The 27,757-nt window shown below is 36.7% G+C and overlaps 1 protein-coding gene across 3 annotated transcripts; it reads right to left on the bottom strand.

Annotated features, from left to right (window-relative positions):
- Positions 1-859: 859 nt before the first annotated feature.
- FGF5 (fibroblast growth factor 5) lies at positions 860-27,632 on the bottom strand. Of its 3 annotated transcripts, XM_027854609.1 has the most exons (4): positions 27,116-27,632; positions 16,903-17,006; positions 1,494-1,597; positions 1,316-1,403 (listed from the first exon to the last, which is right to left on the bottom strand). In XM_027854609.1, coding segments are annotated over exons 1-4 (576 nt in total). In that variant the 5' UTR covers positions 27,483-27,632; the 3' UTR covers positions 1,316-1,402. The 3 variants fall into 3 exon arrangements, with proteins under 3 accessions (XP_027710409.1, XP_027710410.1, XP_027710411.1); XM_027854608.1 differs by having other exon boundaries at positions 860-1,597; XM_027854610.1 differs by lacking the exons at positions 1,316-1,403; positions 16,903-17,006 and having other exon boundaries at positions 1,500-1,597.
- Between the last annotated feature and the right edge of the window lie 125 nt (positions 27,633-27,757).

The following is a 27,757-nucleotide window of genomic DNA, read 5'->3' as shown; positions in this document are numbered from 1 at the left end:
TATAGGAATGGTTGATTACCTTTGGAAGGAAAGACTTTGAAAAGTTTTATTTTATGACCACAGTGACAATTTTTGATAATGAGACAGGACACAGATAAGAGTTATCTGATAGATCTTTGACATAGATATGGTTCTTTTTGTTTTCTTGCAGAATAATGTGTTTCCATAGGCCTATCTAGCAGGGATGCTACATTAAAGGTATTTTAAGCCCTCCATACAGCATGTTTGTTGGACAAAGTAAAGTGTATTCTTCCACTTGTTGGAGAGGAGGTGGGTGGGTAACTGTGAGGACAAAGAAGAAAAGAAGGAAAAAAAGGGAAAGGGAAAGGGAAAGGAAAAGGGAAAGGGAAAAGGAAAGGGGAAAGGGAAGGGGAGGGAAGCAGAATGAGGGTTGTCCTGACCAAATGCTATACATATTTGGAATAAAAAATCCTTTCTGTACTTGCCCCTCCAAATGCCTTTTCCTTTTCTCCTCAATGCCTTCTTCCCTATACAATTCCCTTTACTTCAACCCCCATTCTGGCCCAGCCACCAAAGAGGAATGAATCCACGTTATGGCAAAATTATAAAGAAAAAGAAACCCTGGTGACCCTGGGGCTCTGGGGGAAGGAAATAAACATTTTAAGACACAGAGCTAAACTTAGAGCATCTGATGAAATCTGGTCAAAAATAATGAAAAGTCTGGGAGGAAAGAAAATGCAGAAGAAATCTGCATAAATTACAGAAGGGTTTTAAGTGCATGGATAAGTGATGTATCTTACACTAAAATGATTCCTTAAATTGTAATAATGAAAGTAAGAAAATATGCTTTTTTTCTTAAAAAACAAAACAAAAAGTTAATAAAATATTTTCTCTGCACCAAAATATTCTTTGGAAAATAAAAATAAAAATGTTCTGTGTATGTTCTTTCAAGTTGTTTTGTAAAAATCATCAAAATACACAGTCCAATCCTGAAAACAGAGGTCCAAATGCCATTGAGAATTAAGCCAACAAAAGGTTTTCCATTTCACTGATTTGAAGCCACCTTCTTCCCTTTAGATTCCTGCTAAGAGCATCACTTGAGTTAGCACTCTTCCTCACCGTCAAACAGCAGCATTGCTTGGGTCTAGAGATATAAATTGTTACCTCCCTGCACGTCCTTAGTGGAGAAAAGTGCAGCTCGGCCTGCAATCCTAGGCCTAGAACTCTGAAGATACCCATAGCAACGACTGAAGAGAAAAAAAAAGTCTCCTCACAACACCGACTGCTATCCAAAGCGAAACTTGAGTCTATATTTGACTGTATTTGGCTTCTTTCGAGGTGTAGGAAGGGGGACCTTTGGTTTGACCAGGTGAGGAGGTCGCTTGTTTTTTTCTGGAACAGTGACTGTAAAAGAAAGTTCTGGCTGCTCTGACTGTTTGAATCTGGGAAGGAAATGGGTAGAAATATGTTGGGGTTTGACCCTTGGGCTGCAGCCTCTTTTGGCTTTACCTCTTTTGTTCAGTGCCACATACCATTCTCTTCCAGTCTTTTCTGTCCTGTGGATGGCTGAGGCATAGGTATTATAGCTGTTTTCTTGAAACCGCTCCTTGAATTTGCAATCATCTGTAAACCTGGCCTAGAAAACAAAAGGAGAGAATTTTGACTATCGGAAGGCAGCCTTGAATAGATTTGAGCTGCAAAATTTTCAGCATGTTATTTTTTAAAGTTTGAATTCCAGTAAGAGAAGCCAAAGTTTCTATTGATCCCTATTCCATTCCCTAAAATAAAACTGCCCAGACGTTGCTATCACTATCATCCTCAACACTGTTCCGTCGTTCACAACGCTGATTTCTGTGCTGAGTTACTACAGGCTCAGTAGCCCAAACATTAACATTCATAAAAGCAATGATTAGATGCCTTAATACATTTAATTATTGTTAACTCTATGAAAAGCCTAAAAATAAATGACCCTTAAGATCTGTAGTCACTTGCAGATTTGCAGAAAAAGCACTTTCTTCTAAGTCAGACTCTTGCAAATTCCTGAACCCTTAGCCTTAGAAGTAACCAGAAAACATTTCCCCAAGAAATTGTCCCTTGGCAACACATGCATTTGTGTTCTGTGACCCGGGGTTATATAATGCCCTTGAAACAAGTATAAATTTTCCATCATTATCAGTAAGACTTAGACTGCTAAGAAAGGGCCATCATGTAGCTTTATTCAGATTTTGTTATAGCTCTTTGGTTTTTTATTTTCTCACAGGCATAGACGCAGAGTGTTGGTGACTTCCAATTATTTTTTTTCTTTTCTGAATCAAACATTGATTGCTTTATTAGAGGATATGTTTTCTTTATAAAGAAATAAGTAATATGTAAATATAAGAAATTATTTCTGTGTAAATATCTAATATAAATTAATATAAACATACATTATTTATATAAACATAATAATGAATAAATTATATAAAGTTTTATTAAGAAATAAATAATACAAATAACATATATAATATATAAATAATATAAATATATATTATTTATATGTTAATAATATAAATCTGTATATAGAAAATATAGCATCCAATAAGTATATAAAGCAGTCAATGTTTCATTCAGAAAAGAAAAAAAATATATGTCACTAATACTCTGTGTCTATGCCTATGAGAAAACCAAAAAGTAATTCTAGGAAGGAGCGAAGTGGTAGGGAGAGATAACAACAGAAATGATATGTTTACATAATGACATTTTCCCTTTTTTTATGGAAATACATTATTTGCTGAAAAGGGAAGGAAAAAAAGACATTTTGTGTAAAATAGAGAAAAGGGGAAAAACACAGATTGTGTTGAGAGAAACGAAGAGGAAAGTAGACCTTCAGATAAAAGTTCTGAGACGACTGGAGGAAACTCTTTTCAGAGTAGTGACTGCATTATTTTCCCACTGCTAACTTGAATATAACTTTTTTCAGGACTTCAGGAGTTTGTTACCAGGAAACTCCAAATCAAAGGACTGTTTTGGACTATGGGACTAATGTATGATAACCATTTATGCTATATTGGACATTACTGTGGATTCTGGGTTTCTCAACCTAAGTTAGAGATAGGTCATTGGGAGTCTGATTCAAGGTTTTAGATACTGGAGGAAAAAAAATCAGATCATGCCTGTTTGAAAGTGCTGATTAGAGAAAAGGAAAATCCTTTAGTATGGGATGAAGAATTGATCGTAGGGCAGTAGAAAAGCTGCATTGCTTTCTAACACCATCTACAGCTTGAAAGAGGAGTAAAACCTTGAAAACTTATCTATATTTCCCTTTAATTCTCTCATAAGGGGAAAACCCATCACAGCCTGTAATGGTGGAGGGGAATTTTAGACAACCCAGAATTAAAAAGAAGTGCTTTTTTCATTGAAATAGTACCACATTGTCTTAGCTTTTAGCCAAAGGAAGCCAGAACTTCTGCAGACTTCACTTATAAAGATCATTTTACGTAAAAGATCTTAACCTCATTTTAGTGGCCCAAGAATAACAGAAAAATAACCTGGCTCAAAAGAGGTACAGGTGACAAGGGGTACAGATTATTATCAGAAAGAATCCAGATCTGAAGATTCTAGGGTCATGAGATGCTTTGGATACATGCATTTTCCCTACTCATGTGTTTCTCTGCTATGTTTCTGTAAGAGTATAATGAATCCCTCCCCACCTGTCCTCATCCCTGGAAATCATGAAAAAGTATGACTGGTTTATAGGTAGTCTGTTAGGTTTTGATTATGACTGCTTTTGTCTTGTATTGAGTAATGTTATGTTATGATTATTGTTGCTTTTGACTTCTTATTTAGTAAATAGTTCATGTTTAAGAGTTAATGGTATCATCGTGCCTGATTTGTATAAATGTGAAGCATATAGGTGGGGGCTCAGGAGCTACAATGTGAATGTAGAGGTATAATCCCTACCCAGGTTACATCTAGAACCCTAAGAGTGAATTGTAGTCACATTTCTGTCCAAATATGGAAAATCACTCCAACCTACCAGTGAGAACAAAGGTGGGATGAGCAAGGCAACTCCAAGAGAGAGAGAAAGGGAGAGAGAGAGAGACAGACAGACAGACAGACAGACAGAGAGACAGAGAGACAGAGAGAGAGAGACAAAGAGAGAGACAGAGAGAGAGAGAACTGAGTATTATTGGAGTCACATCTCTATATGAGCTACAATGATAAAGCTCTTCAGAGGTTCCAAAGCTATTTCACATTTCACTCAACACTTAACAATTGTTCATGAGAACAAACCCTAAAATCTGACATAGCTTTAGAAAGAAATTTTAGGTCACTTAGTATAGATATGTCTGGAAAGAAGTGACTCCCTCTTCCAGGTTCTGGAAGGTTTAAATTATATAGATTTTGATAAAGGTATCACACACAAGTCACACATGAAATCACATGAAGGGATTCCAAAACATAAGCCTGGGTGGACACCCAAGACTGAATGTGAATTCAGGACCTGCAGGAACCCCAAATTCCTTTTAGTTGTCTCTTCCATTCCTAGAGAGTTACTGGGGTCAAGATGACATTCTGGTGCAAACAGTCTCTAAAATGTCATAATAATTAGTTTTCCAAACAATCTAATAAAGCATTCTTTCCACACAATAATGCTGAGATAGGTAGAGTGGGCATTATGATCTACTTGGAATATTTGGGCCACATGTAATTTGGGGCATATGGAAAGAACTAGATACCAATGACATTTAATTTGCTTATGCTGGTTATTTACAGGTGGGTGTAGTTTGAGTTCTGATGGTAGCCTTTATTTGGGAATTGTGTCCTTGTGCATTCAAATTTTCTAAAACTCTACTATTGATAGTGTTTAACAATCACTATGTTTGAAATACAATGAGCTGAAAACTACTACTTTACTAATGCTACTTTAAACAAAATGTAATATCTTTGGGATCTTGATCCCATATTCTAGAAATCCTTTTAAGGTAACAGCTAATGCAGGTATCATTTTAAGAAACCACATAGTAATTTCTTTTATATTTTTAACAAAGAAATGATTTATTACAAATAAAAGTGTGAATTTGCTATTAATTTCTTAGCTTTTTGAAGTATTGATATGCTCTCCTGTTTAAATTATATAGTCTTAAAGTTTTAGCATAAAATAAAAGCTAGAGCTCTCAGGGATGAAAAGATAAGCATCTTAGAAATGATGAGGGAGTTGAGTTTTAGAGGAAAGTAGATGAAATGAAAGTATTTTTATATCCTTGAATTTTTTCTTGAAATGCAGTTGAATACAATGAAAAATGTCTTACACATGGTTCACTGACCTCACTTTCACTTCTGTCTTAGAAAATCCATTGTCTCTAAAACTTAGAATTGGGAATGATTAGCATTGGGAAAGACCAGAGTTCGAGCTAAGTATATTGAAATGTATTGAACTCTTTGGTCCCTGATTTGTATTTATTTCCCTTAAAGATGCAGTGAAAAAAAGGTGTAGAGGATTTGACAAGGTTTGTTATCACTGTTGTTGTTTGTTCAATGGAAGGGCCTTATTTCATTATCATCGATACACAAACCTTGCTTTTCTGGTCTTAGTTCCTCTCCTTGGGATCCAGAACATTAGTGAAAATCCTCCCCCAAAAACTCCCTCTCCAAAACTCTTGTTCCAAAAGCCCTGATGTTCAAGAGGAAGGCATCCATTTTTCACAGTGCATCTTCAGTTAAATGAGGGGAGTTGTTGATGAGAGAATATTTCAAAAAGTTTCCAGAATATGAATAGGGTCCAATGACCATTTGAGAGATGAGTGATAATCAGTGGAAGCACCTCACCAATCTCATTGCATACACACACCAATATATGGGGTGAGACCTCAGTCTCATAGATTTTTTTTGGACATCTCAATTGGTCTTTAATTAAATATTTTGTCTGGAAACTTCCTTGAATTTTGGCGGAAAAGACCCATTTGAAGCAAACATTTCAATTAAATGCTTCTTCAGAAAATATAGCTTTTCTACGAAGAAACTTCACCCAAAATAAGTATTCCTAGCCTTATGCATACATGATGCTAAAAAGCATGCAAGACACCCTTTCATGTCATGCAATGAGATTTTTGTGCTGACTAAGCTTGAATTCCTGTACACCTCCAGCAGATTTTTTTAGAAACATAAATTTCCCCGTTGCAATTTTCTATGAAGCCACTAGGTGGTGCAGTGGATAGAGCACTGGGTTTCATGTTAGGAAGTCCTGAGTTCAAATGTCACCTCAGACACTTACTGGCTAGTTGACCCTGGGCAACCTCTGTTTGCCTCAGTTTCTCCAACTATAAAATGGGAATAATAATATCACTTCCCTTCCAGGGTTGTTATTAGGATCAAATGAAATAATAGTTGTGTAGCACTAAGTACAGTGCTTGGCACATAGTAGGTACTGAATAAATACTTATTCCCTTCCATGAGATTTCAGTGAAAACATCATTTTGATTAGAAGCCAGATAAGTATTCTATTTACTAATTCAATATAAATAATGTAAGAGAACTAGATTTATTAAAACATTAAGAGATCTTTTTTAAAATTTCTGATTAATCAGTCAGCTCACCAGTTGCATGTATTAAGCTCCTTTTATGTGCCAGGCACTGGGGATAAAAAGAAAGGCATAAGACAGGGACTCCTGTTCTGAAAAAGCTCACAGCCTAATGGAGAGTGAACCTTCAAACAACTGTAAAAACAAGGTATAGACAGGATAAATTGGAGATAATCTAAACACTGCATGTCACACACAGTTTAGTTCAGTGGATTCAGGCCCAGTTGAATCACCAAAATCAAAGGGACTGCCAATAGTTCTTGGTCAGCTTGGAAGATGGTCTCTAATGAAATGCCTCAGGGATCTGTACTTGACATTGTGTTACCTAAAATGTTTATCAACGACTGGGATAAAACACAGAGATGGCATGTTTATCCCATTTTAAAATGACAGAAGGATGTTCAGAAGGATAACTAATTCATTGGATGACAGTCAGGACCCAGAAAGCTCTGAACAGGCTAGAATATTGGGCTAAATCTAACAAGATGAAATTTAACAAGGCTAAATATAATGTTTTAAATCTGGAAATAAAATAAAAACACTTCACAAGTAGAACATGGGGCAGATGTGACTAGATAACAGAATTTCTACAAAAAAAAATCTTGAGGCTTTAATGAACTTTAAGCTGAATGTGAGTCAGCAGTGTGATATGACAGAAAATATATATATATATAATTCTTAGGTTGCCTTGAAAGGCATAAAATCCATAGAATGGGGAGCCCTGGTCAGTCTTCATCTGAAGTAATATGCTTGCTCTGAGTACCACATTTTAATGTTACTGATATGGTGAAGGGACTATACCTCATGATAAATGAGGGTTCTTTGACAGACATGAGGATATTCATTCTAGAAAAGAGAATATAGGAATGTGATTGCTGGATTAAAGTCATTGTCATGTGAGAGAAGGCCTGGTCTGTTTGGTTCCGGAGGGCAGAATGATGAGCAACAGGTGAAAAAAAAGGCAGTCTTCAGTTCATTGCAAGCAAAACCTTACTAAAAATTACAACTATCCAAAAAGTGAACCTTCTCAGGAAGACGTGGGATTCCCTGCAGCAAAGGCTTAAAGAAAGCAAAAAGAATCCAGAAGGAAATCAACAGAGATAAGAGCTTACATCATTAAAAAAGGTGAGGATAGAGGAAAGACCAGAGTTTTTAGCACATAAAAGAACAATGATCAAACAAAAGATGATACAGGAATATAATGGAATATTATTGTGCTGCTTGAAATGATGAAAGGGATAAATTCAGAGAAACCTTGGAAAACTTGTATGAATTGACAAAGTCAAATGAACAGAACCAGGGGAACAGGTTATCTAAATACAACCAGAATTTAAAATTAAGACAATTTTGAGTCAAGAACTCTGATCAAGGCAATGACAAGTCACAACCATAGGAGACTGATGATGAAGAATGCCTCCTACCTCTTGACAGAGGTGATGGAGTAGAGGTGCAGAATAAGTCACATATCTTCAGAGAGTCCCTTCTAGCTGAACGATTTTGTGATTCTATGTAGAAAGTGTAGGGAGTCCAGACAAATATGCACTAACTAGCCATAAGATATACTAAGGATTGAGTGAATACATTTGGTTTATAAAAATAAATCCCTGTTTTTTCCTGTTTGCTTATGATTTTCTTCTTTCCCCTTAAAACAACAGCAGACTCTGGAAATGATCAAAGGAATCAAAAAGAGAAAGGAGTACAGTTAATTGAAGTCTATGCAAAAGTGAGATATTACTGTTCATTTCTCTGAAAGGCCAACGCTTCAAGGAGGAGGAAGTCCTGCTACTCCGCATCTATGTTCACTCTTGCTGCCTTATTCAACTCCAGTGTCCTCTCCATGTGGTGCTGTCCTCCTCCCGTGTTTTTGTTCCAATCCTGAGTTTCCAACTGTTCAGAGCCTGCCTTTCTTCATCCAGTAGTACCCCCTTGTCACCAATATACATTAACAGTAATTATCAAGGACTTTAAGGGAAAAAAAGGAAGGAAGGAAAGGAAGAAAGCAAGGAAGGAAGCAAGGAAGGAAAGGAGGGAGGGAGGAAGAAGGCAAGGAAGGAAGGAAGGAATGTTGTTTTTAATGAAAAAACTTGACCCTGAAGAAGAGATGAGAAAAAATAGGTCTCACTTACTTCTCTGCAGAGCTGGGAGACTATAGCTGTACGAAACTTTGCTCATGTTATTAGATTCCACTGATGTATTGTCAAAAGAAAGAAAATATACCACTTGTATTTTCTTTCCTCACTTCTGGAGGTAATTGGTGGATTCTTTCTATCTTGACTTTTTCCCCTAAAATAGATCTGGGCAGTTTTCATTTATATCTTGAAATATAGCATCTAAGACTCAAAAAAGCAAAGAAATCCATCAACATGGTTTTCAGGGAATCCAATGACTCTTAAAGGATCTCTACTTGACCCACTTTCCGAGTCGATTGTTTTTGTTGTCAGATAGCTTACATTTTCTTCTACCTCTTGAGTCATTTTAACGCCTCCTATTCATTTACTTGTATTTGATGTATTCTAGTTTTCTGGGTAAGGTTTCCCTCTTTCTCCTCTAAACTATTTATTCTCCTTCCACTTCTTCCCTCCATGGCTCTTATTTCATTTTTTAAATGCCTGGCTTCATTTCTTCCACTTATTCATGTAGTCCTTATGGAAAATCTATTTTTTCCTCTGAGTTGCTGCTTGCAGTTGCATGGAGTTAATTGCTCGTTTTGCAAAATTTCTAGATTTGTGCTGTGTTTACATACATACGTATACATATATACATACACACACACTTACAGGTATGTAAGTATATATGTATGTATGCATACATGTATATACACATATATGCATGTGTGCACACATGTATATACACATATATGCATGTGTGCATACATGTATATATACACATATACACGTATGTATGTGTGTATACATACATATACACATATACATATATATTTGGTATTGGTCAGTATTTTCTTTGATTTATTCATCTCTCCAACTTTTGAGTTACTGCATTCAGACTTTGTGCCAGAGACAAGCTTTGCTCCTTGATGAGATCTTCTCCTCTGCTTGGTCTGGCCCTGGATCACTTAGGTTTCCACACTGATCTCCACCTCTCCAGGTTTGCACATTTCCACATGTTCCTGTCTCATTTAGGTTCAGAGTGAAGGAACTTCGGGGTCCTCTCTGGCACCTCAGAACAAAGTGTTCAGGACCTCTGAGCCCTGGATGCCGATGCTATCCTAATGTGAGCACCAGTGTGTTGCATTGGTCACTACACTCCCTAGGGCTTTCAAGGTCCCCATTCTGCAGCTTTCTCACCATTCTAGGTCACTATCAGCAGAGCTTCTGCTCTTGCTTTTGGACACTGAGCTTTGCAGTCTGCACATTATATCTCGCCCATCTCTACTCATGCTTGAAGGCTGGGCTTATTTGACTGTGCTGGTCCTGGCTTTTCTTGTGCTCTCCCCGTTTATTACACAGGGGCTTCTGGGTGACGTTTTGTTCAGTTCTGGGGAAGAAAAAGTCGTTTGTCATTGTTCCTCATTAGATTTCTTGATTCAGTCTGGTACAAATTTTAGTTAATTTTTTTTCTAAAGTGAGAATTTTAGAGTTGGGCAGTATGTCTCCATTTGAGCAACCATCTTGACCATCTTTATTTGCTGACCAAAAAGAATAGTTCTAGGACTGGGAATTTTGAGTCAGATAGGAAGAAGATGAAAAATATTTTGAAGTTATTGGACCTTATAAACAAAATAAAATGACTGATATTTCTAAAATGTTTTGAGGTTGACAGAGTGTTTTATCTTTTTGATCCACATAACAATCCATTGACATAGGTACATCTGGTATTATTATTACCATTTTTACAGATGAACAAACTGAGGCCCAGAGAATTTAAGTAACTTGCCGATGGCCACACAACTACTAAATATTGCATGTTAGATTCAAACCCAAGTCTCCCTCAATTCCAAGTCAAACACTAATTCTACCCTGTCTCTTAGAGCAGTGGAAGCATTGTACATAAGGGGAAAGAGTAGAATGGTTGACTAAGAATCAATGTACCTTGGTTCAAACTCAAGCTCTGCTACTTACTAACTAGCTGTAGGGCATGGAGCCCATCACTTGACCTCACTAGAATTCACTTTCCTCCTCTCTAAAATGAACCACTGGACTACAGAATTTCTAAGGCTCCTTCAGAGTTTCATGTAAGAGATTGAGAGCTTAAAGAGAAGGGGAAGAAGGGAATAGAATAAGTGTTTATTAAGCACCTACTATGTGCCAGCACTGTGCTAAGTGCTTTACAGGTATTATCTCATTTGATCCTTATACCAACCCTGGCAGGTAGGTACTAGTATTATCCCCATTTTATGGTTGAGGAAACTGAGGCAGACAGAGAGTAAGTGACTTATCCAGGATCACACAGGTAGTAAAAGTACCTGAGGCTGGATTTGAACTCATTTTCTTGACTCCTGGATCAGTACTCTGTCTATTATAACACCTCACTGCCTAAAGGAACTTAGAGGTCATTCGTCCGACCCTTTCAGTTCACAGTCGAAGAACAGTAGCTCAGAAACCGTAAGTGCCTGGGATCACACAGGAACTAAGTAGCAGAACTAGAATGAAGATGTCCAACTTAAATTTAAGGCCAGTTCTATCTCCTAAGATTCTATTAGTACTTACCACACAGTGATTTTTTTTTTTCAAATCGAGAGGATTGTAAAAATTATAAAAAATTACTACATATAACCAAAGATCTTCTAGTCTCATCATAGTATGTCTGAATTTGAGGCATTGCCATCAGGAAGAAGTTTACTATAGTGCCATCTCCGGCATCAAAGATATCAACCTTCTTAATCCATTCACTTATATTCTCTTTCTCCCCCCCATATATATGTATATATGCACACATACATACACACAGATACATGCATATACGCATATACGCACATACACACAAAAATAATGCATGTGTTTGTGTGTGACTATATATATAGACACATGCACGTATATAACCATGGATATGATTAAACACTGAGAAGAATCTTTGCATCTGAAAGCAGATTTGTCCTTGTCCTGTAAGCTCATCAGTGGGCAAATGCCTCATAATCAAAAGGTTTACAAACTGCTAATAGAACCAGAACGATCAATTCAGACATATGACTACTATGTACCCGTTATATACATATAACATATACATGTATATACACATATATCTAAGTTTACGTGGTATAGAAAAAGTGAATTTGAACTACAAAGATAGATGACCCCCTTCCATCTGCATTTTGGTGTGAATTTGTCACTTATTCTCCAGCTGCCTTCCAGTCCAATTTAGGCTAGCAAAGTTAAATTATAAAATCCTAGATAAGGAGGTGTTGGGGGAGGGGTGAAGAGGTATCTCTGTTCTAGATGATACTTTAGGCCAGGGGTGGGGAACCTGCAGCCTCGAGGCCACATCCTTCTAGATCCTTGGGTGTGGCCCTTTGACAGAATCCAAGTTTTACAGAACAAATCTTTTTATTAAGGGGATTTATTCTGTGAAGTTTGGATTCAGTCTAAGGGCCGAACTTGAGGTCCCAGAGGGTCACATGTGGCTGCAGGTTCTGATCAAGTGTAACATCTTCACCTGTTTTATAATGTCCTCCACTTAGAAGAATTTTTCTACTGCAACATTTTCTATGGCTCTTTAGATTGAGAATTAAATATTAATCAATTATTTGATAAATATTTAAGGGTCTACTATGTGTCAATCACTATACTAGGTACTGGGATTAAAAAAAGAAAAGAAAAGAAACCTGTCCTTATGGAGCTTACATTCCATCACAGTTAAAATAATACAATTATATGTATTAATTATAATTATATACAATATATTATATATTACATATATGGAAGTATGTATGGATGGATGTCCTTCAATAGAGGAATGAAAGAATTTCCATCAATCTAGCTCTTTTAGGAGCTCCCTGAAGCAAAACAGTAAGATTAAAAGAGATGTCTGAATAATAACAAGATTGTGGTGAGGCATGCACCCTTTTTAAGGAGTAGGAATTAGCTTGGGAAGTTTTATAATTAAACACAATGTAGGGAAAGGAAACATCTGTTAATAAGAGGCCAGAAGGTGCCCTAAGTAATAGATTTGAACCAAGACAGAAGTAGAGGCTAAGCAAAATGCTGAGCTTCCAAGGAGGATGCTTTCCTACCTTGCCAAGAAACAAACAAAATCTTTGCTGAGAGAGAATGCTAAGGGGAAGCGAGCAGATGCCTTGCAGGAATCTGGGAGAGATCTCCTTCCAAAAGAGCAAAATCTGGACCTTCTTGGGAACTCAAGAAGGACTCCCTGTTAAACTTCTTATTAAAATGCAAAATGCAAATGATGAGAAGGGAAAAGAGAAAAAGATGGAGAGGTAAAGGGACTATTTCTGGGAAATTTTGATTCAGCTTAAGAACTATTTGAGAAAGAGAAGAGGTAGAGAAGGAATAATTCTAGTACTGATACATAAGATAATTTGAGCAGCAGCCTTGAACTTCCCCACTGAATTCATGGTGGTTTCTAATTTTTAAATTTTTTTCTTTTTGCTGCTGGGGTAAATCAATTAAGAGGAGAGTCAAGCCAAGTATACTACACCTTACCATCATGTCCTATTTATGGTACATTGCACCTGATCGGTGTAGTACTAAAAATGTGTCCTTATTCATAAGTAGAACTGAATACTGGCCTTCTTTTCAAAAAGTACAACCTGCAAGCCTCCTATATACACTGGATTGGGTATATGATTTTATATATAAATATAAATACTTTATATCTTTTTTTAACAATTGCCAAACACACAGCAGTATTTAATAACGGTCAAATTTTAAATGAATGAAACAAAATTTCTGCGACTGAGCTAAGTAGTGCTATGAAACCAGTTCTTTGAAAATCCAAACAATGCAATTTTTTTTTAAAAAGCAGACAAGCAAAAACCATCTTGAGGGAAAAAAAAAACAAGCCTCCTTCTTTCTTCCCCAAATCTAGACTAATTATAAGAATCTAGAATTTGTTTCTCAACATAATAAATACTAATAGGGTGATTGTGAAGATCAAATGAGACAACATGTGTGAAACACTTAGCATATGTGAAACACTTACTATATGCTTGTTCCCATCTCCTCTAGTCAAGAGTCTGGGCTGTTGTTTCTAGGTCTCTAAGATGGTTAACCAGTAGGTATTCACCCCTTGATGAACTTATGGAAAATATATCTCAAAAAAATCCACTTTTGAGCTTTGAAGATTCATCTTGAGGTTTAATCAAGTATTTATAACTTTGCCAACCAAAACCAACCCATTAAAATTCATTTAACATGCCTAATCAATCAATCAACAAGCCTTTATTAAGTGCCGGTTATCTGCCAGCTGCTGTGCAAGGCACTTGGGATATGGTAACAAAAATGAAGCAGGCTCTTCCTTACCTCAAGGTCTTTCCATTCTATCAAGGGACATGTACACATGAAAGTATGTACAAAGTACTTATACAAGGTAACTCAGTGGGGGCAGCATCAGCAGCCTCATGTAGGTAGACCGAAGTTGAAAATATATTACTAAAGAATCCAGTTCAAAATGATACCTCCCAAATATAACACAAAATGCTAATAAAATGCCATAATTAGAACTTTCCAACAGAGTAAGATAATCCAAATGTTTCCATATGGGACTTAGAAGAACAGTACTTTCTTTTGCATATGTTTACCTAGCTACAAGATAATTTTGAGCACCCAGGATGTGCCTATAAATCCAAGTAAGTAATTCTTTAAGTACCCAGTAAACTTTTATCATGATAATTTAGAAACAAGAAAAACAGAAAGTCAATATATCTTCCCCAGTAAAGGTTGGGAATTGAGGGGAACATTGATTATAGGAAGAATTACTTCACTTGTTCTTTTAGCATTGGCTTTGTAAGGACTATCTTTCATTGACCGTAGTACCTCAAACCTATTTAGGTACCCAGTTGGTTTCTTGGTTGAATTGAATGCTCTACCTCTACAGGAAAGCTCAGCATCTCTATAAAATTATTTATTGAAAGTAACTCAAAATTATTCATGCCAATTTCATAATATAGTTTGTAATATGGTAGTACTACACCTGTCTTTGTGATCTAAACTAATCAATATTTGGGAAACACCATTAAGTTTTCAAAATCTTAAACAGGACTTTTAAAACAAGAAAAAAAAATCTGTGCATAAGATTGATAATTGCTAGAATTAATATTATTTCTAAATCCAGAATCCTTAAAAATGAACCACTTTATAATTTCATTATATTTTCATATAAAGCAAAAGGTCCCATAAAGCCCACTAGGCTCAGATAAGAGAATGAGGGCTTGAAAAATTTCAGTTTGAAAGAGTCCAAATAATTGCAGAACTTAACATTTATCTCTACTTCAGCTCAAAGTCATCAGAACGACTTTTATATCAAAGCCTTTCAGTGAGTGATGAGAACAAGATTTGCCAACTGTTTAAAACTCATTAGGCCATGAAATAACTTTACCCTGCCAAGCCAGGACAGGAGAGCATCTACTGTTTTGGCATTATCTGTGTTATTTAGACCAGCCTTCTTTAGACATTTGGGTCAAGTTTCTAGAAATTTGTTGCTTGAATTTGCCTGAGGAATCAAGTATTCTATCTTCATAGCCTAATGTAGCTAATTGGCATCCATCTGTAACTTAGTACTCTTGGTGACAATTGTCCTTAACCTGGCCTGAGTTTAATCTAATTTATGTAAACCTTAGGCTAGCAATCCACCTGAATTTAAAGAAAATAGCAAGATATTCTTCTCTACTTAAATTGACCGTTATCAAAAAACAAGACTGTATTACATGGTAATGCTCAAATATAGACAAATTCCTTATTATTTTATCTTTTTACAAATGAAAGTAGATTGGCGAGAAATTATTCTATTCATTAAAGATAACTTTATTATTAATGTCTATCCTTTATCTAGATTTCTATTCTTATAATACTAATGGGATTTGTGAGAGAAAAGGGATATCCTACATTTCCCCAAATGATGTTATGGCAAAACAAATATAATAAAAGGATTTTTTTTTCAAATAGCATATTATTACAGTTCCCGTATTGTAAAATACTGACTTTGAAAATGATATTTCTATAAACACACACATATATTAAATACATAAGTCATTAAGTTAATTTGAATGAGAGATTATAGACTTTCACCATGACCTCTCCTTTATCTTAAAAGTATTCTATAACTTTAGGCTGTACTGTAGGGTCTAGAAATATTTCATATCCTAAGAAGCATTCCATATCATATCCTAAGATTCATTCCAAGAAGCAGAGATTTTTAAAAGGCATACTAAGTGGTAAAATGATCACAATATAATACATTTAATTGGTATGTGAGATTTATCAGAGTCAAATCATCTCTAAAAATCACCATAAAATGATTTTTTCCTTTATTGAATTAAAGTGTTTCTCCTACCAAATATTGCTTATTTTAATCTTTTAAAAGCATTTATTTCTTGAATAATGCCTTTAAATCTTTGTTCACTATATTGGAAAAAAGCATCTTCCACATTTATTTTTTGAGTAATCCCCCTCCCCTTGGTGCCAGAAAAACAATGATGTATAAGGTAGTAATAAGCACTATAGTATCGTAAAAACAAGGAATATTTATGAATGAAAGTAATTTTAGACTGTCCAAAATCTTCTTAGACATAAAAGTAATTATTTTATGAGAGTAAAATACAAAGACAGAATACATGGAAATAAATGATAAGAGAGACTGAATACACAAGGGTTGTATATTTTCCATCCAAGAAAACAAATGAAATTATTTATCTACATGTGAATTTACTTGTATGCAATCTATGAAATAGAAACTACTTGTATACAATGTGTAGTAGATAATATTTTTATACAGTCTTTTAAAGAAACTATTGTATGGTAGGATCTTTTTTTTAGGTGTATGCCTAATAAACTTATAATGAAAATTAGTGTCCTAATCATAAATGTAGGAATTCATGAACCTCATTTGCACCACTTGTGTTCATTTCATTTCTAAGCATTGAAAACTCACATTTTACAAGTAAAATAATGCTATTTCCATGTGTACTTAAGTTTAATAAGCGAGGATATTTGAATCCAATAAAATGTTTGAGTAAATGAAATGAACATCTAACATGTAATTGCAAAAACAATTTTTGCTAAAATGTAAATTAATCATGTTTAATATAGACATATATACACATAGATATGCATATGCATATACATATACAATCAGACACATATATATCTCTAGGCAAGTTGTCACCTCTACCTATGACTTTGGAAAATAACTTTGCACGTAAAGTTTCCTTAACATCTTTAATTAATGAACATAATGCAATTCTACTTACACTTGCATGGAGTTTTCCCTTTTTTGACATCGCTAAAAATTTGTTGCTGAAAACTCCTCGTATTCCTACAATCCCCTGAGACACAGCAAATATTTCCAAAACACCTAGGATGACAGAAATCCCAAAATAAAACACAGATTGTTTGATAATACTGTGAAGAATTCAATGTCTATGTTGTTTCTCTTTATATCTTCTTTGTAAAACCAAATCTACTTTCTTGTTTTGTTCAACATCAATTTTGAGAAAATTTGTTATCACCTTAAATGATTAATTGCAGGCTCCAAAGATATTTCATTAATCTCTTTTTTGTTATCAATACTCAAATGCTTTCTTGCAAGTACTGATCCACATTCACTAAATAGTATTCGATGATAATACCTTTTATATGGAAATTAAAGGAATTTTTTTTTCATTCGTATTCTCTAAAACCCAACACAGGGTTTTTGGCAAGAGTAATAATCCTCATTTCTATTAAATATATGGAATTCACTCTTTCAGTCAACTATAAAGAAATAAAAGCATTGAAAATATTTTATGTCTTTAAATTCAAATTTGACAAATCTTTACAATTAGAAAGCATATCTTCCACCTTAATTTATGAAAATGCATTATTATATAAATGCCTCCAGTGCATAAGGTAATATTTGTATTACAGGTATTTAGGAACTGTTGGCTCAATAAAATTAAGTTTAATTGAATAAAGTTTTTTATAGCTTGGGTTTTTTATGGAAATATAAAAATTTAATTGGAATTACTTAATTCATATTGTATATATCAGTCCAATATTATTAACGCTTTTTTTAAAGTCTCTGTTCCTTTATTTGGAAATTACATATCCACAGGGATTAAGGGAAAAAATCGTAGATGGCAGAAAATTGTAAGTGAAACAATTGTGATTTATCCCATAGATTTGCATTTTGAGAATCAATATTATGCTATAAAAAGAGGAGGTTAGAATATAGCTTTAATCTCACAGTCATATAAATATCAGAGAAAAAACGGGTGATATTGTGGGGAGAAATTACCCTGGTTTTCCATTTTCCACATTATCTGCATACTGGAGAAAGAGGGCAAAAGAAGCCTATTGTCCTCCCATCATGTTGTGGACCTAACAGCACTTTTAGAAAAACTGATACACAACACTCCACATTTATAAACTATGTATTAATGTGTGATCATACTTGTATCACAGAAGGATGCTCTATTTCACATTAGGGTTTCCCCAAAGAGTTCCTGAAAAATCCAATTCTTCCTGGCACGTGGGAAATACTTTTTCAAATTCTTCAATTTATACTCAACTTTTCAGAACTTTATCAGTTCTCGAGAGTGAGGTGCACCTAAATGCAGCACTATTGAGAGAAATCTCTCAGCTAAATTCCATTAGATTACCTGGCCAGGTGGCAATTTCCCCAAGCAAGTAGGATCATCTGAAGGACTTTTTGGGAAGAAAAAAAAACATTCTTAGCTGTGAGTGCACAGCTTTCATTAAGGAAAGCAATGACTAATTTAAAGATGTTCACTTTAAATTAACTCCTAAAGTAAATTCTAGAAAAAAAAGAAATGTTGTTTGCTGTTAGATTGTGAATAAATATACCAGTTACTAAATAAAGTATTGCCTTGTCAATTCCGATTTTCAATATATTTTAAATACCACTGCTCTTTAATAAGTCTTACAGGACAAACTATGTAACAAAGAAGCTGATCTAACAATAGGAAACTAACTATGAACTTATTTTAAGGTTGTTATTAATTTTGTTTATAAAAAACTCCCGGGAAAGGTTCTATAAGAGTAGTATTAATGCCTTTAGAAATGTACAAGTTTCTGTTGACTATGGATAACAGAGAGAAATAAAAAATGAAGAGAGAGAAAAATAGCAAAAAAAAACAAAAACAAAAACCCAAAAAACCACCCAAATATGGAGTGAGCATGGCAGGGCAGGAGGACAGATATTCTTTATGATATTTCCCCCTAATATTAGTTAGATCTTCACATTTGAAAGTTTCTTATTTGAATTTCAAGAAAACAAACCCAAATTCATCATTCAGATGACCCTGGAGCATTTAAAAATGAAGTGCACTATATCTGTAAACATTTCTGAGTGCTTGAGTGGAAATATACTAACAGAGAACAACAAAAGAAAATACTTATTGGAAGCACATTTCCCCTCAAAGTAAAAGTTTTAAGACTTTTAGTTAAAAGATAACATTGACTTATCTGAAGAGAAATGAACAGTCTGGCAATTGTATATTGTTGATTTTTGATATCAAATATAATGTTATTTACTCTCTTTGTCTGGCTTTTGAAAAAAACAAAAGTATTTTGACTCTTTTAACACTCATATCTGTTTCAGGGCTATGATCATTGAATTTTTTTTATGAGACAAACTGTATTTGAGGGATTTATTCCTGATAAATTCTTCTCCTGGGAAATTTAGACTTTTTTATCCTTAAAATGAGATTTACTTTAATAGAATACAATATTAAAATATATGCAACTGATTCTTCTACATTTACATTTCTTAATCTGAAAAGCGCAATCTATTTACACAAACTTTTCTAATTCACATAGGCATTACTATAGATCCAGGGCAGACTTTTTATACCTTATTTTAATATTATGGCAAACATTACAAAAAGGATGTTAAGGATAGTAAGTCCAAAGCAACTACAGCAGTGGTTTCATGGTAATTCATTTGTATTGGACATTGGACCAAATTTTGCATTTTGTTTCATCCCATACACTCCTAGGATTTTTCTGGAAAGCAACTGGTCTTTCATATTTACTGTGCCAAATCTCAATAGGTAAATTAGGCCTAGGATTGTGGTTGTGTGTATATGAATGCACATATCCATGGAAATGCTAAGTGCTACAGTTGGCTAATATATGTCATAAAGAAGTTAGTAACTATTTAGCCCTATTGTCCTTAGAAGCCTAGAAGCTTGAGTATTGAAATCACATTGTGCTAGCAATCATCTTATACCAACCAAAAGGACTAATCTTAAACAGAATGTGTGGTTAACATATTTGTTGAACAAAAATGGATCATTGAAAATTATAGCAAGTTCATATTCTTGACTCAGACTCCCACCCTTGTTTTTAGCTTCTTGCTTTCCTTCTCAGAAACCATCCTTCCATTCTCAATGTTCCCTCTCATCACAGAAGAAAACTATCTAAGATAATTTACCCTGAGGTTTCAGTGATTTAATATGCTGTACTTCCAGAATGTTTGCATTTTAAAAGGAGATCACAAGGAGGGAGAAATGCTAATTTCAAAGGAATACATCACTAACAGAAGAACTGTAATAACTATAACACCCAAGCATGGAAGATATTTTGAGGAAAGAGTACATCCTTGGTGCCTCCCAAGTGACAGGACACAGGCACCTATGTGCTCCACTGAAGCATAAGGCCAGCCCATTGTTCCAAGATAAATATACTCAATTAGGCATCATAATATAGCAAATGAGAATACTGAAAAGCAGCAAAAAAATTAGGAAAAGTAATGTTTTCTTGAGAATTTTTTTCCTGTGGGATATTAATGCCAGAGAAATATATCTGAGTTATAAAATCATATAGAATGTTCCTTTGTGTAGTTACACCAAGAGATCTAATAATGTAAACAATTACTTCCTCAGTTAATATTTATTTCTCTGGTCTGTAAAGCCTTGTATTGGAAGCTATTGCAAAGTGAAGAGCTGAAAAAATATAGGCCAAATTCAGGCACCAGACAGTTCTGGAAATCCTCAAACTGTCCCCCTGAATTGCCTTACATTGGCCAAATCCACCAGATAATCCTTTCTTGTTAGTTAAGCCAATTTAAGCCAAAAAAAGAACCTTTAAGGTTTTTACAGTATCCAGATGGCAGCCTACAGTGATTTTATCTAATATTCATAATCAAGAGATGGCATAGTCATTGAGTTTCAATTTCCTTCTCTGTGAAATGGGTAGCCCATACCTTCCAGGGGTATTGTGATGCCAGAGGAGATGCTCTATGTAAAGCACCTGGCTAACCTGAAAGCATTTGTTTCTTCCCAATGGTCAGTGCAGAGGCCAGCACAGAAAACTTAATATTTTTTAAAGAATCAGATTAATGAGATGGTTACCTAATTCTGCCTTCCCTTTGCACAAAGTAGACATGGCTTGTAATCCACTTTGGCTGGGAAGAACATAATCATGGCTGTTAATACAGAACAATCCAGTTCCATGCATATGTATGCCAGTACTTTAAATCAATGAAAAAGTAGCACTTTGGACAAAATCAAATGATGAAACTTTTCAATTTTCAGGCAAATGTTTTTGCTTCATTGAGATGTGGCCTTTGCCTATGCTGCAACTCGTCCAAAACTAGGTGATTCCCAGGAGAATTGCTATGACATTTCAAAAGCATTTGTATTCCAGCTATATTTGAAACACATAAGAAAAGGGGGGTGAGGTGAGGTGGGACCGGATGATACAGAAACCTTTACAGACCTACTAAATCAGTGAAGGAGACCTCTATTATCCCTACGTATTTCCAAACGATGAAGAATTTATGGGATTTAAAGTTGTTCATTTTATAAGTGAAGAGACTAAGACCCAGAGAAGGAAATAACATCTTCTGATTACTGATCCAGGACACTTCATTGAGACCACTGATATCCTGATAAGTATATCAGAGAGCCTAAAAATGTGTTACGCTCATAATTCTATACTAACCTGACACCCTATTCAAATTATTTCAAACTTGGTGGGAACTTAGTAGACCAGGTCTGGAGTCAGAGATCCTAAATTAGAATAAAAACTCTGCCACATCCTTTCTACTTTTATGACTTTAACCCCTCTTGCCTCAGTTTCCTCAACTATAAAAGGAGACCTCTAAATTCCTGCCCAAATCCAAGTCTAGGACCCTAAAATCTATCCTTTTGAACTGCAGAGCTCCAAAAATTTGAAAAGTTTCCCAAAGTAAAATAGTTTTGTAACATATGTCCACATTCCATCTGTTAAAATGTTAACATTTAAAATAACTCTTTTTCAACTTACACGAATGTTAGAATGACTTTGCATAGCAAAGCCTTATCTTTTCTCAAGGGGGAAATGTATAAAGTGAGCATATTTTGAATAGGTCTCTGCCTTTGCTGCAAAGAATACATGCTAGCGTTGTTCGGTGGTGTTTGGAGACCCTTTGAAGGATCGTCAGTTTTCTTAAATGTGCTCTGTTCCAACCCTATCTCTTCTACTATCACTGGTCTCTTACACATACTCCTTTGTTCAATCACTTTCCCCATATTGCAGATTGTTACTTCGGATGCATGAAGCCTACAACGTGGTCATAATGTGGTACTGTAGAAATAACCGGTTATGGAGTTAGAGGAAATAAGTATAAATCTTGGCTCACACATTTACTACCTATGGTACCTTGACCTAGTCATTTCACTTCATCTGTAAAACAAGGTGATTGGACTACTTCTACCAGCCCTTCCTATTCTGAATCTAAAGCTCCTAAGTGATGGGACATAACTAACCTAAAGATTTCTAAATATCTGAAGGAGGAAGGAAATAAGGCACCAATGGGTATGGGGCTGTGCTATCAAAGCTGCTTAGAGGCAAGAATCAGGGTTTAAACTTCCTTGCCATCCTTCACAGTACCCAGCATAGTGCTGAACATAAAAAAGTAAACAATAATATGAAAAGACTAATTTACATTTACACAATGCTTTATAGCACATATCATATTTGACATTTACCACCTTGCATGGTGGGAGTATTAAAGTATTTTTATGAAATTTTTACAAATAAGGAAATGAAGACTGGGAGAAGCATAAGTATTTTGCCCATCATACAGCAAGTAAATGGTGGAGCCAGAACTTGGAAATGAGGCTCCGGCCTCCACTCTGCTCTCAGCAGAGTCAAGGAATCTGGGAACCAAATACTTCATGTGTTTGCATGCATTCAATCTCTATATTGATTTTTTAGGAGGTGGTGGTGGTGGTGGTGGTGGAGGGATTTCTTTGCTACAAAGGAGGGTTCAGTTGCAGGGACAGGGGAAGTGGTCTATAAAGAAATGACTGTGATATAAAAACAAAAGACATCAATACAACATTAAATATACGTGCTAAGGATAGGGTCTGGACTTGCGATTTAATTGGCATAGAGGTCCCCTTGATCAGGAAATACCTTCTACTAATGCAGGTCAGCAAATTCTCTTCAACTTACAGTTTGAGAGATTTGCCTAGATCAACACTGAGAGGTTAAATGATTTACCGAGGGTCACACAGGCAGTGTGTGTTAGTGGTGAGACCTGGTTTAAGTCTTCCTGGTTCCAGTCATGTGGTCTCTCCATGCTATGGAGCAGTATTAGAAACCTAGTCATTAAAATTCATTACTGTTAAAAAGCCTAAACTTCACAATGCTCAACGAGAGGAAATTGCAGTTAAGTGTTAACTCCAGAAGGGAGTCTAATTTACCCTGAATGATACACAGATATTCATTTTGTGGCTAAGGAAAGACATTTGAGGCTGTGGTTCATAGTGAATCAGGCTTCAGATTTCAAGAAGGTCTCTGTTCAAATCCTGCCTCTGACATACGCTGATTGTGAATCATTTAATTCCTCCAGGCCTCAGGCAACTCTTTAAAACCAAATTGCTAAATAGTTGTCCATCTATGCTAGAGAGAGATTGTTCCCCAAGCGTTCCATAGACCACTTAAATCCCAGCTCTTCACACTGGCACAAAAAAAAAGGAAAGACAAAAGATCTATGAATTCTGAAGACCACCACTGTGATGAAGTATGAAAGAACTAAGGAAATCAAAACTCTCATTTGGTTAGCACTTTAAGAAAATAACCTTTTTCTATAAAGACATAAAGGAGGGTAGCCAGAGAGAGGCAAGGTAGTATAGTGGAAGGATGTGAAGAGTCAGAAGATTTGGGTCTGAAGGTAGAGGCATGTGATCTTGAGAAAGTTCATAAGCCTCAGTTTCCTTTATTGTAAAATAGAAGTAAACCCTTCTCTACCTAGTTTACAGGGTTGTTGTGAGGATCAAAAAGATATATGAAGACATCTTGTAAATCTCAATATGTTATGAAATGAATGCTATCCTTATTTCCTTAATCTCATAGAATTATAATTCCAAGCTGTTTGAAACTGTGTGCACTAGTCAACAGGAAGCAAATCAAGGTGAAGTATGCCTCTGAGTGCCCGAGGCCACTCTCTGAGACTATAAATTGAAGAGCAAGTGTCAGTTTCCTCACTGTCAAGTTCTTGGATCAAATCAAACAAACAAATTGTGGTCAATAAATTATTTTCTTAAATGAATTTGCCCTGATTGTTCACTGTTAGTCTTAGATACATTTTTCCTTCTTTCTGTCTTGAATAATCTTTCTTCTCAGCAATTCTTTATAAAGAGGGGAATCTAGAAATTAGAGTTTCCTGATCAGAAGTCAATCCCCTTCCTCCCACTGAAACACACAACCTATATACTTCTCCCCTGTTCTGCTTAGACCTGCTCAGATACAGCAAGACATCGCTTGTTCTTTTATAACTGACTTTCAGAATAGAAGATGGGAACCAGAATTCCTACAAGAATTGTTTTCCATAATTAGAAGTACTTATGCACAAAAACTTACATAAAAAATAAACAAAGGGAGAAAGACAGAGGGACTTTACTCAGGGTCCACAAATAATCCAATTTGGGGCAATACCCCAATGTTGTTACAGCCAGGGTTGATCTAAAAAAAGGCTTAGGAAAGGAAGTAGGGGTGGGGGTTTTGACATACTGTCTAGGGTGGTGTGCAAAGTGATTCCTTTGGAGGAGTGAAGGAGATTGTGTGAGGTGGGAAAGGCCTGAGGCTGACAACTGTGAATCCTGAAGGAGGGGCCCAAAGCATTCCTGGTACTAACGATTAAAGTGGAGTAGAGTGTGATAGAATGGAAAATTACTTTTCTACAAATCCCAGCTCGGGATCCCTTCACCTCAGCAGGTATAACAGCAGGAGAAACATGACTGAATGAGAGGGCATTGACAGGGGACCCTACATATATATATATATATATATATATATATATATACACACATATATAGCCATGCATTCCCCAGATCTTGGAGGACGGGAGAGTTCTTATGTTGGTAGGGGATGCATGTCCATTCTCAGGAGGTCAAAATCCAGTCTTTTATCTTTTCTCTAGAAGTTGAAGAGAGCCCTAGACTTATTTTAGCCAGTTACACTAACTCTGCCACCCAGCTAAGCTATAAGAGGTAGGCTTGGGAGTCCAGAACATGGAACATTGACTGCTCAGCTCCACACTAGCACTGAATAGCCTTGAGAGGAGTATGGGATCCAGGACCTGATGCACAGAAATTGATGGTTCATTCTGCTAGGGACTTGAGACACTGTTAAGACAACCAGACACTGTTAAGACAGGTTTTTCTCAACCTCATGAAGGAAGCATTCTAGAACACCTCCTGCCCAATGCACATACATACACCAATGTGCCTCTCCCCTAGTCTTGTGGCATCCAGTTCTTGTCTCTGCTTTTCCACTATCTTCAACCTCTAGGCTTCTGGAAGCAGTCTGGACTAGAGCTGGCCTTGCTGCACTACCTTAGTTTGCCTTCTCAAACATTGCCTACACCTATGACCATGGAGCAGAAGGATTCTAGAATCATAGATTCAGAGCTATATGGAACCTTATAGATCACATATAGTCAAAATCACACCTTTTACATATGGGGAAACTGAGGCTCAGAGGCTTAAGTTCCTGGAACTAGCCAGACTGCAAAATAATCAAGTTGACCTGGAGGCACCCAAATCTACATGTAGCTTTAGAGTTTGTGTTAGTTATAAGTTTGGGAGAGAAACTCTGAAGAAGGAGAGGGTATATAGAGCTGAGAAGTCAGAGAAACATGATACTTTAATTTGTTTGTGCTCTCTCTCTCTCTCTCTCTCTCTCTCTCTCTCTCTCTCTCTCTCTCTCTCTCTCTCTTTCCCTTCCTATGTATCCATTCACAGTCTTACTTAAAATTCTCCTGGTGGAATTTTTAAATTTTATGTCCCACTGAGGTACAAAAAAAATTTTTTTTCTAGGGCTAATTCAGTGGTTGATTTTCCAGGGTGCTTGAATACAACCCACCAGACCCAAACAACCCATAAACCCAGTTGGCACATGGCAGAGAAGAAAAGCAGAACACAGTTCATTTGCATAAATGCTGCCATTATTTACCAAGAGAGATGTTAAAAGTATTTGAAGGATAAAGGAGGTAGAAGAAGGAAAGTACATTTAGGGGTGCATAGTAAATTTCATTTAAAAGGCTGATGCGAGGGAGTTGCAAACTTGGCAAATTCATTTCTAACACAGGGTTCCTTTTCAGAAAAAGAGCCGTGAATGCTGAAGCCCTTACATTTTAGCACTTATATTCCAGCCCTGCCTGCTCTCAGTTTCTTCATAAATAAATAACTGCCCTCTAATCTACCTCCAGGAATACTAAAGACCTTTCGGACAACATCATTACAAGGAACTGCAAATAGCCCAGTTGATTTTCATTCGGATGTCAATCAACTCGCCCTGTTAAACGTGCCTGTTGGCAGAATCACCATTTTCGGGATATTTCGCAAATACAGCATGTGGTGGAGACTGGGGCTGTGAGCGGGTGTCAGATGTCCTTAGAGGATTTTTGTGGAGATAGTTGGCTGTTCCTCTCAGTGTCGTATTTTGCGATGAAGGGGCTGGAGCCGAGGGGGCAAGGATGTGCTTTAATTCTTAATGAGAATTCCAGCCATGCAATAAATCTGAACTAAAGAGAAATTCATCGAGGAGAGGAGATAGCTAGGAAGGAGAAAGAAGGCATTGGAGGAGAGGAGGGAAGCAAGTCTTTTTTTCTTTTTTTTTGTGGTTCTGATTGCCATCCTATGACCATTACTGGTGTTTACATATAGAGGATGGGGGAAGAGGCCAAAGTGGTGTCTTAGCTGAGCTACCCAAAGACCTGGACTGTAGGTATCTAGACATGAATATAAATACCCACATAGCGTGTGCGTGTGTATGTGTGTGTGTGCAGTGTGTGTTTAGCAAAGATGGGTCCCCACCCAACTCGTGTGATTATAAGCAGCACTGGTTCGGGTGCCAGTGTCCAAGGGTCGGGAAAGGATGTTTTTATTTCCCTGAAATCTCCAGTTTTCTCCCAGTTCGTCCGACACCTGGCGCTGCGGGGCCGGTTTTCTAGGGGAGCAAACAACTTACTTAGCATATTGGCTTCGTGGGAGCCGTTGACTTTGCCATCCGGATGGATCTGCAGATGGAAACCGATACCAACTCTGCAGTAGAGGCTGCCAGTCCGGCGCCCCGATGCGCTCCGCTGAAAGCTGCTCCGTTCCGAGTGGCGGCCTTTCATTCCCAGGGCAGAAGAGGAGGAGGCAGAGGAGGCAGATGAGGAAGAAGCCAAGGAAGAAGTGCCGTTTCTGCCCCTGCTACCGCTGCCCCCTCGATTCCGATGACTGGCTGTGGGTCCTAGTTGCGCTTTGGCAAGGAGTTGCTTCTCTTCAGCCCGGGAGCTGCGAATCAGGTGGCCGAGGAAGAGGAGGAGGAGGAGGAGGAAGGACAAGCTCATTCTTCCAGACCCAGGAGTCCTAAGAGCATCTTGCGAGGGTCTTCCCGGGATCCTTGGCCCCGGTGCGACTGCGGTGGCGGCGGCTGCGTGCCTATCCTGCCCCCCTCTCTGCACTCGGTGGACATATCCTCAGAGGGGAGGGGAGGTGGAGAAAAAGAGAGGGGGGGAGAAAAGAGAGGAGAGACAGGGGAGAGGAGAGAGAGAGAGAGAGAGAGAGAGAGAGAGAGAGAGAGAGAGAGAGAGAGAGGGAGGGAGAGAGGGAGAGAGAGAGAGAG

Source organism: Vombatus ursinus, unplaced genomic scaffold, assembly GCF_900497805.2.
Source record: "Vombatus ursinus unplaced genomic scaffold, bare-nosed wombat genome assembly UNPS02010461.1, whole genome shotgun sequence".
In the NCBI taxonomy this organism is placed as follows: Eukaryota; Metazoa; Chordata; class Mammalia; order Diprotodontia; family Vombatidae; genus Vombatus; species Vombatus ursinus.
Note: the sequence above shows the minus strand (reverse complement) of the source record. Positions and strands in the feature narration are given on the sequence as shown.